The sequence below is a fragment of the Mobula hypostoma genome, chromosome 15, assembly GCF_963921235.1.
Source record: "Mobula hypostoma chromosome 15, sMobHyp1.1, whole genome shotgun sequence".
Lineage (NCBI taxonomy): Eukaryota > Metazoa > Chordata > Chondrichthyes > Myliobatiformes > Myliobatidae > Mobula > Mobula hypostoma.
In genome coordinates this window covers 17,360,554-17,376,033 of record NC_086111.1, presented here as the reverse complement: position 1 = coordinate 17,376,033, position 15,480 = coordinate 17,360,554, and the positions used below count along the sequence as shown (strand labels likewise).

At 42.4% G+C, this 15,480-nt stretch overlaps 1 protein-coding gene across 8 annotated transcripts in view; it reads right to left on the bottom strand.

The window, feature by feature from the left end:
* The window catches only part of dock3 (dedicator of cytokinesis 3), a 966,938-nt gene that overhangs the window by 37,572 nt on the left and 913,886 nt on the right, over window positions 1–15,480 (bottom strand). For all 8 annotated transcript variants that reach the window (XM_063067780.1, XM_063067785.1, XM_063067784.1 and 5 more), the window contains one exon: window positions 3,405–3,526. In XM_063067780.1, the coding sequence (XP_062923850.1) occupies window positions 3,405–3,526 (122 nt within the window). The remainder of the gene's footprint in view (window positions 1–3,404; window positions 3,527–15,480) is intronic.

Genomic DNA, 15,480 nt, shown 5'->3' with positions numbered 1-15,480 from the left:
GCAGATGGAACTTAAAGCAGACAAGTGTGAGTTTTTGTACTTCGGTATGACCAACCAGGGTAGGTCTTACACAGTGAATGATAGGACACTGAGGAGTACTGTAGAACAAAGGGATCTGGGAATACAGGTCCATAATTCATTGAAACAGGTAGATAGAAAACAGTATAGAGAGCTTTTGGCACATTGGCCTTCATAAATCAATGTATTGAGTATAGGAGATGGGATATTATGTTTAAGTTGTATAAGGTGTTGGTGAGGCCTAATTTGGAGTATTGTGTGCAGTCTTGGTCTCCTACCTACAGGAAAGATGTAAACAACGTTGAAAGAGTACAGTGAAAACTTATAAGGATGTTGCCGAGTCTGGAGGACCTGAGTTATAAGGAAAGATTGAATAGAACAGAGAACATAGAACATTGAAATCTACAGCACATTACAGGTGCTTTGGCCCACAATGTTGTACCGACCATGTAACCTAGTCTAGAAACTGTCTAGAATTACCCTACCGCATAGTCCGCTATTTTTCTAAGCTCCATGTACCTATCTAAGAGTCTCTTAAAAGACCCTATTGTATCTGACTCTACTACTGTCGCTGGCAGTGCATTCCACGCACCCATCATGCTTTGTGTGAAAAAATTACCCCAGACCTCCCCTCTGTACCTACTTTCAAGCACCTTAAAACTATGCCCCCTTGCGTTAGCCATTTCAGCCCTGGGAAAAAGCCTCTGGCTGTCCACATGATCAATGCCCCTCATCATCTTATACACCTCTATTAGGTCACCTCTCATTCTCTGTCACTCCAAGGAGAAAAGGCAAAGTTCACTCAACCTATTCTCATTAGGCACATTCCCCAATTCAGGAAACATCCTTGTAAATCTCCTCTGATCAACTTTAGTCTCAACTCTGCTTTCCTGTATTTCTCCATAACCATTGACTCCTTTTTATTCCAAAAATCTATCTACCCAATGTTGAAATTATTCAATGACTCTGCCTCTACACTTGCATGGAGCAGGTATCCCTTAGAAAAGAATGGTCATAGCAGTGCAGCATCTCATCTGAACATCCCTGAAACCTGTTATGTTTCAATAAGATAATCACATTTTTCTAAACTCTAATGAGCATGGTTTCAACCCAGTTAACCATATCTAATGTGGAATACCCTCCATTTAAGCAATGAACTTAGTGAATCTTCTAAAAATGGCCTCCAATGTGAGTAAATCCCTGCTTAGTTAAAGGCACAAACTGTATGCTAGCAGTGGTCTCCACGATGTTGTAGAACATCCACAAACACATTACAAGAAAGGTTGACATTCTATCTGGCTTACAAGCAAGCTGACCAGGTGGTCTGGTTTCCTCCCAGAGTCCAAAGACATAAGGGTTAGTAAGGCTAATTGGTCATTGTGAATTGTGCCATGATTAAGGGTTAGTAGGCTAATTGGTCATTGTAAATTGTGCTAGGGTTAAATAGGTAGGTCGCCGGGCGGTGTAGTTCAGCCATGTTCCACACTGTATCTCAATAAATAAAAAATAAATTTTCTGCATTTCCTGTATGGGATCCCACTGTATACTTATATTTTGAAGTCTATGGAATGCAAATTTGGTCAAAACATTATCTCTTTTTCCTTTCATATAGCTACTTTCAAAAAGGAATCACCACACAGTGGTCATGATCAAACTTTGACAGTACTCTTAATCCAGGAGCACTGAAGCCAAAAGTGCAACTCCAAAGGAGAACAGTTAAATTGCACACAATCCAACACTCACATGGATATTAAACAAGTATCTTTGAGGATATAATCTGGGCTATGTCATTGACCATGCACATTGACAGGGTTAACCACTATCTCCTTAAGGCAAAGAAAGGTAGTCATTTGTATCAAAACCAGGGACGGGCAGGAAAGATCTGCTTTCCCACTGACATCATTTCAGAGGATCTGTCCTGGGACCAGGACGTAAGTGCCATTACAAAGAAAGCATGGCAGTACCTCTACTTAGAAGTTTGCGAAGATTCGGCACGTTATCTAAAACTTTGACAAAACTTCTATAGATTGCAGTGGAGAGTACACTGACAAGTTGCGTCATGGCCTGGTATGGAAACACAATGCCCTTGAATGGAAAAGCCTACAATAAGAAGTGGATACAGCCTAGTCCATCAGGGTAAAGCTCTCCCCACCATTGAGCACATCTACATGGAGCACTGTTGCAGAAAAGCATCCATCATCAAGGACCCCCACCATCCAGGCTGTGCAATCTTCTTGTTGCTGCTATTAGGAAAGAGGTACAGGTGCCTCAGGATCCCACATCACCAGATTCAAAACAGCTATTACCCCTCAACCATCTCGCTCTTGAACCAGAGGGGATAATTTCACTCAATTCACTCACTCCAACATTGAAATATTCCCACAACCTATGGATTCACTTTCAAGAACACTTCTCTCATGTACCCAAAATTTATTGTTTATTTATTTATTTATTTATTATGATTATTTTTGTTCCTTTATATTTACTGTGTAATGCCGCAAAAAATGAATCCTAGCATTGCATATGGTAACATTTATATACTTCGGTAATAAATTTACTTTGAATTTTGTAATTGGGACATAGATGTGTTAAGAATAGACGGCTAAACTTATATTTATATTCCATTCTGTTGAAGGGTTTCAGACCAGCAATATTATTTCGGTTTCTCTCTCCACAGATATTGCCTGATCTGCTTAGTTTTTCCAGCATGTTCTGTTTTTGTTTGTATTTATATGTGGCATTTCCTGACTTTGGTAGAGAGCATTCTGACTGGCGGCCTCATAGGCTGCCGAAGATTATAGACTCAGCCAGCGACGTCACAGGTACAATCCTCCCCACCCTCGATGACATCATCAAGAAGGTGTTATCCATCACTAAGGACCTTCACCATCTGGGACATTCCCTCTTCTTGTTACTAGCATTGAGGAGGTACAGGACCTTAAAAGTCCACATTCAACATTTTAGGAACAGATACTTCCCCTCCTCCATCAGGTGAACAGTCCACAAACACTACTTTATTACTCCTTTATTTTTGTACTGTTTATTTATTTTGTAATTTATAGTAAGCATTTTTATGTCTGTGCTGTACAGCTGCCAAGTTTCATGACATACAAGTCAGTGATAATTATCTGATTCTGATTTTATTTTATGCAACAGAAATAATAATTAAATATTTAACCGCAGACTAGTTAACAATGAATATAAATAATTAAGATAAACGTATATCTGGACACCAGTCCTCTGCATATGTGTCTAGGTTTATGCCCCAATACTGCTGCTGGTGTACATGCTGGGGATCTCTTTCCCTTTCCTTTGTTTACATACAGACTGACTCACCAGCCCTATTGTCCTTCCCAATACACAGTTTAGCCACTAGTTTCACTTACCTGTGCCTATGCATGAGCTTGATAGTTTCTGGACTCATAGGATTATGACCAGACATGAGGCTTCCACGTGGTGTGCTGGAGCCAGAGCACACAGGGCTGATCTTGTCCATTCCGGGAAGATCCTACGTAGAAGATGGAAAATTCAATAACCTTAACACTTCTGAATAGCTGGCATCATAAAGCCACTAAGATGTATTTACATAGATAAATGCCTGCAGAATTTACTTTGTAGCTCATGTAACTGAAGACATACTGCAATATCACTTTTAGGAAGTTGCCATTGCATTTAGGAAGCTCCCTACTTGGACAATAGTATAACATAGCTATCCCTTCAGCCCATTCTCAGTGCACTAGTATCTGGGTACCCAAGGTAAAAAATTAATATTCCTTAATGACCACCGCTCTGACATCCACCCATGAAGTGCTTTGAGAGGCCAATCATGGCTCACATCATCTCCAGCCTCTCAGTCAACCTCAATGCACTGTAATTTGCCTTTTGCCAAAACAGGTCTACAGTAGATACCATCTGTCTAGCTCAACACTCACCTCGGGAGCACCTGCACAGTAAAGACACCTACATTAGACCCCTAATATCTTCACTAAACTTCACTTGCCCCATCAATGAACTGTTCCCACAACCTATGGGCTCACTTTCAAGAATTCTTCATCTCATGTCCTTGATATTTATGGTTTATTTATTAATTTTTTTTGTGTATTTGCACATTGATTATTTTTCCATCCTGATAGGGTGGTCTTTCATTGATTCTATTATGTTTCTTGTATTTACTGTGAATGTCCACAAGAAAATGGACCTCAAGGTTGTTTATGGTGATATATACTGTATATACTTTGTACTTTGTTTATTGACTACAGCTCAACCTTCAATACTATAATTCCAAGCAAACTTATCTTCAAACTCCTCAACTTGGGACTTCACACCTTCCTTTGCTACTGGATCCTTGATTTTCTGACCAACCGACGGTAATCAGTAAGGGTAGGCAGCAACACTTCCACCAAGATTATTCTTAACACCGACACCTTGTGTCCTCAGCCCCTACTCTACTCCCTGTACACTCAGGACTGTGTGGCCAGATTATGCTCTAACTCCATCTATAAGTTTGCAGAAGATACCACAAATAACAATGAGTCACATTATGGAAGGAGACAGAGAGCCTAGTAACATGGTGTCATGATAACAACCATTAATGTCAGCAGAACAAAAGAGCTGGTTACTGACTTCAATAAGGGGGTAGTGCACATACTCCATTTACATCAATTATTTTAAGGGTGAGAGGTTCAAATTTCTAGGGGTGAACATCACCACCAGCTTGTTCTGGTTCAGCCATATGGATGTCATGGCCAAGAAAGCTCACCAGTGCTTCTACCTCCTCACGAGGCTAAAAAAACTTGACATGTCCTGTCTGACCCTCATCATTTTTCATTGATACCTGGTCCAAGAACAGCCTCTATTGTGCTGTTCTAAGACTATTGAATATTTCTGTACTATGACAGGATAGACTTTTGACCTCACAACCTACCTCATTGTGATTGTCTGTCTGCACTGCACTTTCTCTGTAACTGCAACACTTTATTCTGCAGTGTTTTACCTTGTCTTACCCCAGTGCACTATTGCAAAAAGTAATGAATTGATCTGTATGAACAATTTACAAGACAAATTTTTCAGTGTACCTGGGTATGTGTGACAATAATGAACCAATTTACCAATTTCCCATTAAATTCATTCTTCTGCAAGACAGTACAGTGAGTAGCAGCAGAATGTTGGTGAAAATTCATGTAAGGCAGTTTGGTCCATCTAATTCTCTTGTCTGTTCTGAGAAGGAGGGTTGATAGGTAAGTCAGCCGACCAATGCCATGCTACAGGGATCAGTTAACAATGTCTAGTGCAACACACAAAACACTGGAGAATCTCAGCGGGGAGGCTGGTCCTTTCGGCTACTGTATGTGCCAGTCTGTACAGTAACCTCTCTGCTGGATCGTGAGGACAGTTTTCCACAATTAGTCAGTGCAACAGTGACAACAAATACTTGGTAGTATTCCTGTCGGGCCAATTGATCAAACTGTTGTTGCCGTACTTTCCTCCATCCAGTATCAAAAGCAAAAATATGTTTAAGGAGCAATCCTTATGGCCATGTAAAAACTATCTAAGCAGCACTATGATGTGCTGCAGTAGCTTCCTGCTGCATTTACCAAGATGAGGCAGTTTAGTTACTAGCTGCTGAAGGGAGTGTGTGGGAACAGGGAGAGTCATAGAGCACTGTTTGCAGCCTGACTTCAAAGTTGGGTTTATTGTCATATGCACAAGTACATGGATGCACATGTGCAAGGACTCCTGCTGTACCTTGGTAACTTGTGATAGAACCAGACCTCCAAAACATGTCAGAAGGTAACATGATTGGCAGGTCTCAGCTGAGACTAAAACAGTGTCAGACTAAAACAAGCTACCCACTTGGGCAGCAGCAGTATCTGTGCAGAAGAAAGGCTTGGCAATCTACTACCGTATCTTGCCACGAAAATCCAATGGATAACTACAGTAAAACAAAAAACAAGATATGATATAGTGCTGGAAGATGAGACCCCCCCAGGTTGGAAGAGACTCAACAAGTTACTAGGGAAGAGCTGATAACCCTTCAGAGTAAGGCCGAGATGTATGATGCAGTTGGAGTAAAGCCTTTGGGATCTTCAATCGCTGATGTTCCTGGGCACAAAATGAGGATCAGAGGTTGCAAGGATATGTTGATTTTAGGTACATGGAATGTACGCAGTATGAATCAAGGAAAGCTGGAGATGGTGAAAGATGAAATGGAATGCTTGCAAATTGGAATCAGTGAGCTGAAGTGGACACTTTCAATCCGATCAACACTGGATATACTATGCTGGACATGACAAGTACAGGAGGAACTGTGTCACATTCATACTCAAGAAGAAACTGGCTAGAGCTGTATTGAAATAAACTCAGACTTACATCAGCCCATTTCACAACTAGTTGGCAGGACCTCCAGAAGGGGCTTCCAACAGGGTGCACCACCTCCCCCATCCTATTTATTATGGGAATGAACCTCCTATTATCAGCAGCAGAAGATGTAACCCGTGGCTTGACGCTGGAGTCAGGCATTGTTCAGCCGGCTCTACGAGGGTTCATGGACAACATCACTATAACAACTGTGTCACATGTCCAAGCAAGATGGGTATTGGAAACCCTGGGTAATTTAGCCACTTGGGCGAGGATGTCCTTCAAGGCCAGGAAGTCCAGGTGCATGGTGATCAGAAAGGGCAAAGTTACCAGCAAGCTTAGCCTCCAAGTTCAGGGCGAGGTCATCCTTTCCATCGACAATAACCCGATAAAGTGCTTGGGGAAGTGGTTTAATGTGTCACTGACAGATGGGGCCAATGTCACCAATGCTGTGAAGCAGACAGATGAATGGCTGAAGAAGATTGACAAATCCAGACTTCCTGGTAAATTCAAGACCTGGCTGTACCAATACGGCATTCTGCCCAGGCTTCTCTGGTTCTTCACACTTTATGAGTTCCCCATGACTGCCATAGAGGGCATCGAGAGGAAAACCAACAAGCACCTGCGGAGATAGTTGGGAGTTCCCCCAAGCTTCTCTTCAGTGGGCCTCTACATTCATTCTGGGCAACTGCAGCTTCCCCTGTCATCTGTTGTGGAGGAATCAAGGAGGCAAAATGCAGAGCCTTATTAAGCTTGAGAGATTCCAATGATGTCTTGGTAAAGCAAACAGGCGTTACAACCAGATCTGGGTGCAAGTGGGCAGCCAACGCAGCTGTGGAGGAGGCAGTGTATTCTCTGAAGTTGCGAGATATCATCGGCAACCCCTGCGTCGGGCGGCACGGCCTCGGATCAGTTCACTTCCAGCAGTGGGGAAACGCAAGCATAAGGAACAGGTGAGACATGGTACAGGCAGAAATACAGATCCGTGAGGAAGAGAAGTGGATGTCAAAGGCAGTGGAACAAGGGTCCCAGGGTGCCTGGACAAAATGGGATCTGCCTAAGCGCAAGATCTCATGGGCAGAGTTATGGAGACTGGAGCCCTTCCGTATTTCCTTCCTCTTGCAATCCGTGTATGACACCCTTCCTTCACCATTACATCCGTACACATGGGGGATGAGAGAGGACCCGAACTGTGAGCTCTGTGGTCAAAAGGGGACACTGGCTCATATACTATCTGGGTGTAAAACAGCTCTAACTCAAGGACGGTATAGGTGGCGCCATGATAAGGTGCTCCTGGCTCTTGCTGACACACTAGAGTGGGAGAGATGCAAGAAGAGGATGGCTGGCACAGATTTGAGGAAGGCCATCACCTTCATCAAAGAGGGAGCCAGGCCTTTCGAAACCAAACAACCAAAGCCCAATCTGCTGCTAACTGCCAGGTCCTGGGAGATGAGGGTCGATGTGGGAAGGAGGCTGCAGTTCCCAGATGTGGTGTGCACAACCCTACGCCCGGACATTGTACTGTGGTCGACCGAAGACAAGAAAATAATTCTGGTTGAGCTGACTGTGCCGTGGGAGGAGGGATGGGAAAAGGCCCACGAGAGAAAGGACTTGAAGTACCAGCCCTTAGTGCAGGAGTGTAAAGACAAGGGATGGCAGGCATGGTTGTTCCCTGTGGAGATCGGCTGCAGAGGTTTCCTAGCCAAATCAGCATGGCGGTTGTTGTCAGATCTGGGCCTGGATGAAAGGAGCAAAAAACAAACAGCTCGTAGGATGGGGGAAGAGGCAGAGCGAGCCTCTTGTTGGATTTGGTGTAGGCGAGAGGAGGGGAGCTGGAACCCAGGAGCAGATGGGCAGTGATTTGGCCACCACTGCCGGCCCACCAACTGGAGAGTGTCGTGGTTAAGGGTCGAAACACTCTGTGAAGGTTGGGAACCACCTGATGACATCTGCTCCTGGCTGAAGGCTACGGTTACCTTATAAGGTAACTGGAGAATGCACCTTAACAGGTGTGTGTAACAAGCAGTCAGCGATCACCTAATCTCAATTCGTCTATAGGAAGACATTACCATCATACAAATATATGCATTAAGAACAGATGCAGAGGAAGATGAAGTAGATCAGTTCTATGAGCAAGTGCAGGCTGAACTTGATGGACAATGCAAACCAAATATACTGATAGTTATAGGAGATTGGAACGCAAAAGTTGGGAGTGAAAAGGATGGTCAAGAAGTCAGTAATTATGGACTGGGTACCAGAAATGATGCTGACAATGTTTAGTTGACTTCAACCTTATTTAGAGTGGGAGTTTCCTGAAGTGCAAGCAGGTTTCAGGAAATGAAGGGGGAACAAGAGACATCACTATCGATGTGAAAAGATTCTCGAGACGACAAAAGAGTACAAAGAGACAAAATATGTGCTTTGTTGACTACAGCAAGACCTTTGACTACATCGATCATGACAAACTATGAATCACATTAAGATACATGGCTGTACTGCAACATTTGATTGTCCTTACGCACAATCTTTACATCAGTCAAGAAACTGCCATTTGAACAGATTATGGAGAAACAGAATGGTTCAGCACCTGTAAAGGGGTACGACAAGGCTGTATTCTCTCTACTGCCTGCTTAATTTGTACGCCAAACAAATCTTCAGACAAGGCAGAAGTGTATAAGAAGAATCGAGGGGTGAGAATTGGTGGCAGAATCATCAATAACCTTCATTATGCTGACGACATGACAATACTGGCTGAAAACGAAGAAGACGTGAAGCAACTGCTGACCACCATCAAGGAACATAGCCACAAGATGGGTCTGCACCTTAACCTGAAGAAGGCTAAGATTATGACTACTGGCAGTACAACCAATTCAATCCTGATGGAGAGAAAACTGAGGTGGTTGACAGTTTCAGCTTACTTGGATCAATGATTAACACGGAAACGGTAAGCAGTCAAGAAATCCAATGAAGAATCACCCTTGGCAGAGCAGCCATGAAGGGTTTAGAGAAGTTCCTTGGAATAGGAATTTATCTCTTCATAAAAGATTCAACTTGTTCAGGCGATAGTGTTCTCAACGACATTATATGAATGCGAAAGTTGGACAGTAAAGAAGGAGGATAGGAAGCATATTGACACCTTTGAATTGTGGTGCTGGAGAAAAATACTATGCATCTCATGGACCTCTCACAGAACAAACAAATTGGTCCTCAACAAGATCAAACCAAGTCTCTGGAGGCTCAAATGAGAGGACTCCGCCTATAGTCACTTTGGGCACATCATGAGAAAGAAACAGCTCCCTGGAAAAGGATATCATGCTCGGCAAGGTGGACAGACAATGGAAAGGAGAAGGCTGCCAATCAGATGGATGGACACAATAAGGACAGTTATGAACACAATGTTATCAGCAATGAGTTGCCTTTGTTAGGATCGAAGCTCATTTAAGGCAACTATCCATAGGGTCACCTTAAGTCCATGCCGGCTCCATAGCACTTAACAACAACAACATTTCCACTGGAGCTCCACTGGTCCAAGTAATAAGTACAATTGGCAAAACAGAATTATTTAGAGCATCTGACAGAGAGAGTTCTGAATATTCCAGTGCTCTCTTGGCATGCTTACCCTCTCCTGCCTTCTCAACTCATATCATTCTGCTGATGCACAACCCTGTGCTTGATGACTTATATTGACAACTTCTTACACAATCACTTGAATTTAAAGTCCTCATTTTTCTCTTTTATTCCCTCGGTAGCCACATTCCTCTTGATCCCAGTAAGCTCTGTCAGTCAGCTTTCTGAAGGATTTATGCTCCTCTATTCCTGGCCTCTGGTACATTCTCCATTCAGCTGTCTACACCATTGCCTTTGCATTGTCTTCTTCACTTCTCTGAGAAAATCATGGAGAATTACAGCACAGAAACAGGTCCTTCAGCCCATCTAATCCCTGCCAAACTATTATTCTGCCTAGTCCCCACTGACCTGCACAACAATGGACCCAGCACCAATCCCTGCAGCACAGCACTAGTCACAGGCCTTCAGTCAGAGAGGTAACCATTTACTACCACTCCTTGGGTACTATAACTCTCTGCCTTCAATGGGCAGACCAATTGTGTATCCACACAGCCAAATTTGCCTCTTGATTTTCAGAATAAGCCTACTGTGGGGAACCTCATCACATACCTTACTAAATTCCATATACAACACACCAACTGTTCTATCTTCATCAATGTATTTTGTCACTTCCTCAAAGAATTCAAGTGAGGCAAGACCTGCCCCTCACAGAGCCATACTGATTATCCATAATTAGACCATGCTTCTCCAAAAGCTCGTGAATCCTCTCCAATAACTTGCCCACCACTGAAGTAAGTCTATAATTGCCAAGGTTATGTCTATACACTTCTTCAACAAAGTAATAACATCTGCCACCCTCCAATAATCTGGTACTACACCTGTGGCTAGTGAGGACAAAGGTGCAGAACTCTCTTCTCTTGCTTCTTGTAGTAAACTGGAGTATATCCTATCTGGCCTCGGGGACCTATCTATCCTACTATTTTTGAAAAGTTCCAGCACATCCTCTTACTTAAGGTTGACATGTTCTAGAATATCAAAATGTTTTACGCTGTCCTCACAAATTTCAAGGTCCCTCTCACTGGTGAATAGTGAAGCCATATTCATTAAGGACCTCCCCTATCTCCTCCAACTATCTCCCCTGTTTCCTCTTCAAGTGGTTCTACCCTCACTCTGGTCACCTCCCTGTTCTTACATACCTTGGGGTTCTCCTTATTTTACTTGTCAATGCTTTCTCATGCCCCCTTCTACATCTCCTAAGTCCATTTTTAAGTTCCTTCCTGGCTACCTTGTAACTCTCTAGAGCCCCGACTGATCCTTGCTTCCTCTTTAGACCATGAGATATAGGAACAGAATTAGGCTATTTGGCCCATCGAGTCTGCACTGCCATTCAATCATGGCTGATGCTCTTTTACCCCTCCCCAGCCACACTCCCTGGCCTTTTCCCTGTAACTTTTGATGCCATGGCCGATCAAGAACCTATGCATCTCCACCTTAAATACACCCAACAACCTGGCCTCCACAGCCGCCTGTGGTAACAAATTCCACAAATTCACTATCCTTTGGCTAAAGAAATGTCTCCACATTTCTGTTTTAAATGGATGCCTCTCTATCCTGAGGCTGTGTCTTCTTGTCCTAGACTCCCCCAACATGGGCAACATCCTTTCCACATCTACTCTGTCTATGAGATTCCCCCTCATTCTTCTAAATTCCAAAGAGTACAGGCCCAGAGCCATCAAACGTTCCTTGTATGATAACCCTTTCATTGTTGGAATCATCCTAGTGAACCTCCTCTGAACCCTCTCCAATGCCAGCACATCTATTCTCAGATAAGCCCAAAAATGTTCACAATACTCAAGGTGAGGCCTCACCAGTGCCTTATAAAGCCTCAGCATCACACCCCTGTTCTTGTATTATAGACCTCTTGAACTGAATGCATTTGCCTTCCTCACCACCGACTCTTCCTGCAGTTATCCTTTAGGGTGTTCTGCACAGGAACTCCCAAGTCTCTTTGCATCTCAGAGTTTTTGATCTTCTCCTCGTTTAGAAAGTAGTCTGCACATTTATTTCTTCTACCAATGTCCAACATTGTACTTCATTTGCTACTTTCTTGCCATTCTTCTAATCCTAAGTCCTTCTGCAACCTACTTGTTTCCTCAACACTACCTGCCCCTCCACCAATCTTTGTATCATCAGCAAACTTGGTAACAAAACCATCTATTCCATCATCTAAATCATTGATATACAGCATAAAAAGAAGCAGTCCCAACACTGACCCCTGTGGAACATCAGTAGTTACTGGCAGCAAACCAGAAAAGGATCCTTTTATTCCCACTCGCTGCTTCCTACCAATCAGCCAATGCTCTAACTATGGTAGTAACTTTCCTGTAATACCATCGGGTCTTCATAAGCAGACTCATGTGTGGCACCTTGTCAAAGGCCCTCTGAAAACCAAATATACAACATCCACTGCATCCTCTTTATCTATCCTACTTGTAATCTCCTCAAAAAATTCCAACAGGTTTATCAGGCAAGATTTTCCCCTAAGGAAACGATGCTGACATTGTACTATCTTGTCCTGTGTCACCAAGTACTCCATAACCTCATCCTTAACAATTGACTCCAACACCTTCCCAACCACTGAGGTCAGGCTAACTTGTCTGTAATTTCCTTTCTGTTCCCTCCCTCCTTTCTTAAAGAGTGGAGTGACATTTGCAATTTTCCAATCCTCTGGACCCATGCCAGAATCTATTGATTCTTGAAAGATCATTACTGATGGCTCCACAATCTCTTTCAGAACCCTGGAGTGCAGACAATCTGGTCCAGATGACTTATCTACTTTCAGAACTTTCAGTTTCCCAAGTATCTTCTCCCTAGTAATGGCAACTTAACTCACACTGGCCCCTAACACTCTTGAATTTCCAGCATACTGCTAATGTCTTCCATGGTGAAGACTGATGCAAAATACTTATTCAGTTTATCTGCCATTTCCTTGACCCCATTACTACTACTCCAGCTTCATTTTCTAACCATCCAATATCTATCCTCGCATCTCTTTTACACTTTATATATCTTAAGAAATGTTTGGTATCCTCTTATTATTGCCTAGCTTACCTTTGCATTCCATCTTTTCCTTCTTCATGATTTTTTTAGTTGCCTTCTGTTGGTTTTTAAAAACTTCCCAATCCTCATATTTCCCACTAATTTTTGTTCAATTATACGCCCTCTCTTTGGCTTTTATGTTGGCTCTGATTTCCCTTGTGTCATTCTGCCTTTAGAATACTTCTTCTTCTTTGGGATGTACAGCACATATAAAAAGTATTCAACTCCCTTGGAAGCTTTCATGTTTTATTGTTTTACAACATTGAATCATGATGGATTTAATTTGGCTTTGTTGGCACTGATCAACAGAAAAAGGGTCTTTTGTGTCAAAGTGAAAACAGATGTTTACAAAGTGATTTAAATTAATCACACATATATAACCCAAAATGATTGACTGCATAAGTATTCAGCCCCTTCAAGTCAGTATTTAGTAGATGCACCTTTGCAGCAATTTCAGCCTTGAGTCTGTGTGGATTGGTCTCTATAAGCTTTGTATATCTGGACACTGCAATTTTTCCCCATTCTTCTTTACAAAACTGCTCAAGCTCTGTCAAATTGCATGGGGATCGTGAGTGAACAGCCCTTTTCCAGTCCAGGCACAAATTCTCAATTGGATTGAGGTCTGGACTCTGACTTCGCCACTCCAGAACATTAACTTTGATGTTTTAAGCCATTCCTGTGTAGCTTTGGCTTTATGCTTGGGGTCATTATCTTACTGGAAAACAAATCTCCCAAGTCACAGTTTTCTTGCAGACTGCATCTGGTTTTCCTCCAAGATTTCCCTGTATTTTGCTGCATTCATTTTACCCTCTACCTTCACAAGACTTCCACGGCTTGTTACAGTGAAGCACCCCACAGCATAATGCAGCCACCACTATGCTTCATGGTAGGGCTGGTGTGTTTATGATGATCTGTGGTGTTTGGCTTATGCCAAACAGAGTATTTAATCTGATGGCCAAAGAGCTCAATTTTGGTTTCATTTGACTATCAAATTGTCTTCCAGCTGACTTCAGAGATTCCCATTTGCCTTCTGGCAAACTCATGTGTGTTTTTTTCAACAGTGGCTTTCTCTTTGCCATTCTCCCATAAAGCTGGGACTGGTGAAGCACCTGGGCAACATTTGTTGTATTTGTTGTATGCCCAGTCTCTCCCATCTCAGCCGTTGAAGTTTGTAAATCAAGAGTTGTCATAGGTCTCTCAGTGGCCTCCCTTACTAGTCCCCTTCTTGCACGGTGACTCAGATTTTAAGGACGGCCTGCTGCTGTGCCATATTCTTTCCACTTTCTGATGATTGACTTAACTGTACAAGGGATATTCTGTGACTTGCAAATTTTCTTGTATCCATCTCCTAATTTGTGCTTTTCAATAACCTTTTTGCGGAGTTGCTTAAGTGTTCTTTTGTCTTTATGTTGTAGTTTTTGCCAGGATATTGACTCACCAGCAGTTGGACCTTCCAGATACAGGTTTACAGGTTTATTTTTACTACAATCAATTGAAACACCTTGACTTCACACGGTGATCAAATTATGTGACTTCTAAAACCAATTGGCTGCACCAGTGATGATTTGGTGTGTCAAATTAAAGGGGTGGGGTGGAGTGGGGTGAATACTTAAGTAATCAATTATTTTGTTCTTTATATTTGTAATTAATTTAGATCACTTTGTAGGATCTGTTTTCACTATGACACAAAAGAGTCTTTTTCTTTTGATCAGTGTCAAAAAAGCTGAATTAAATCCACTGTGATTTAATGTTGTAAAACAATAAAATGAAAACTTACAAGTGTTGGGGGGGGGGGGTGAATACTTTTTATAGGCACTATATCTATCTTGTGCCTTCCGAATTGCTTCCAAAAACTCCAGCCATTGCTGCTCTACCATCAATCAATTTTGGCCAGCTCTTCTCTCATGCCTCTGTAATTCCCCTTACTCCATTCTAATATGGATACATCTGACTTTGGCTTCTCTTTCTCGAATTGCAGAGTGAATTTGATCATATTATGATCACTACCCCTAAGGGTTCCTTTACCTTAAGCTCTGTAATCAATTCCAGTTCATTGCATAACACACAGTCAAGAATAGCTGATTCCCTAGTGGGCTCACCTATGAGCTGCTCTAAAAAGCTCTCTTGTAGGCACTCTACAAATCTGCCCTCTTGGGATCCAGCACCAACCTGATTTTCCCAATCTACCTGCATATTGAAATCCTCCATCAGTATCGTAAAATTGCCCTTTTGACATACATTTTCTACCTTGCAATGTAATTTGTAGTCCATGTCTTTACTACTGTTTGGAAGTCTGTATGTAACTCCCATCATGGTCTTTTTATCTTGCAGTTTTTTAGCTCTACCCACAACAATTCTACACCTTCTGATCCTATATCCCCTTTTCCTAATGATTTGATATAAATTTTTACCAACAGAGCCACCACCAACCACTCTGCC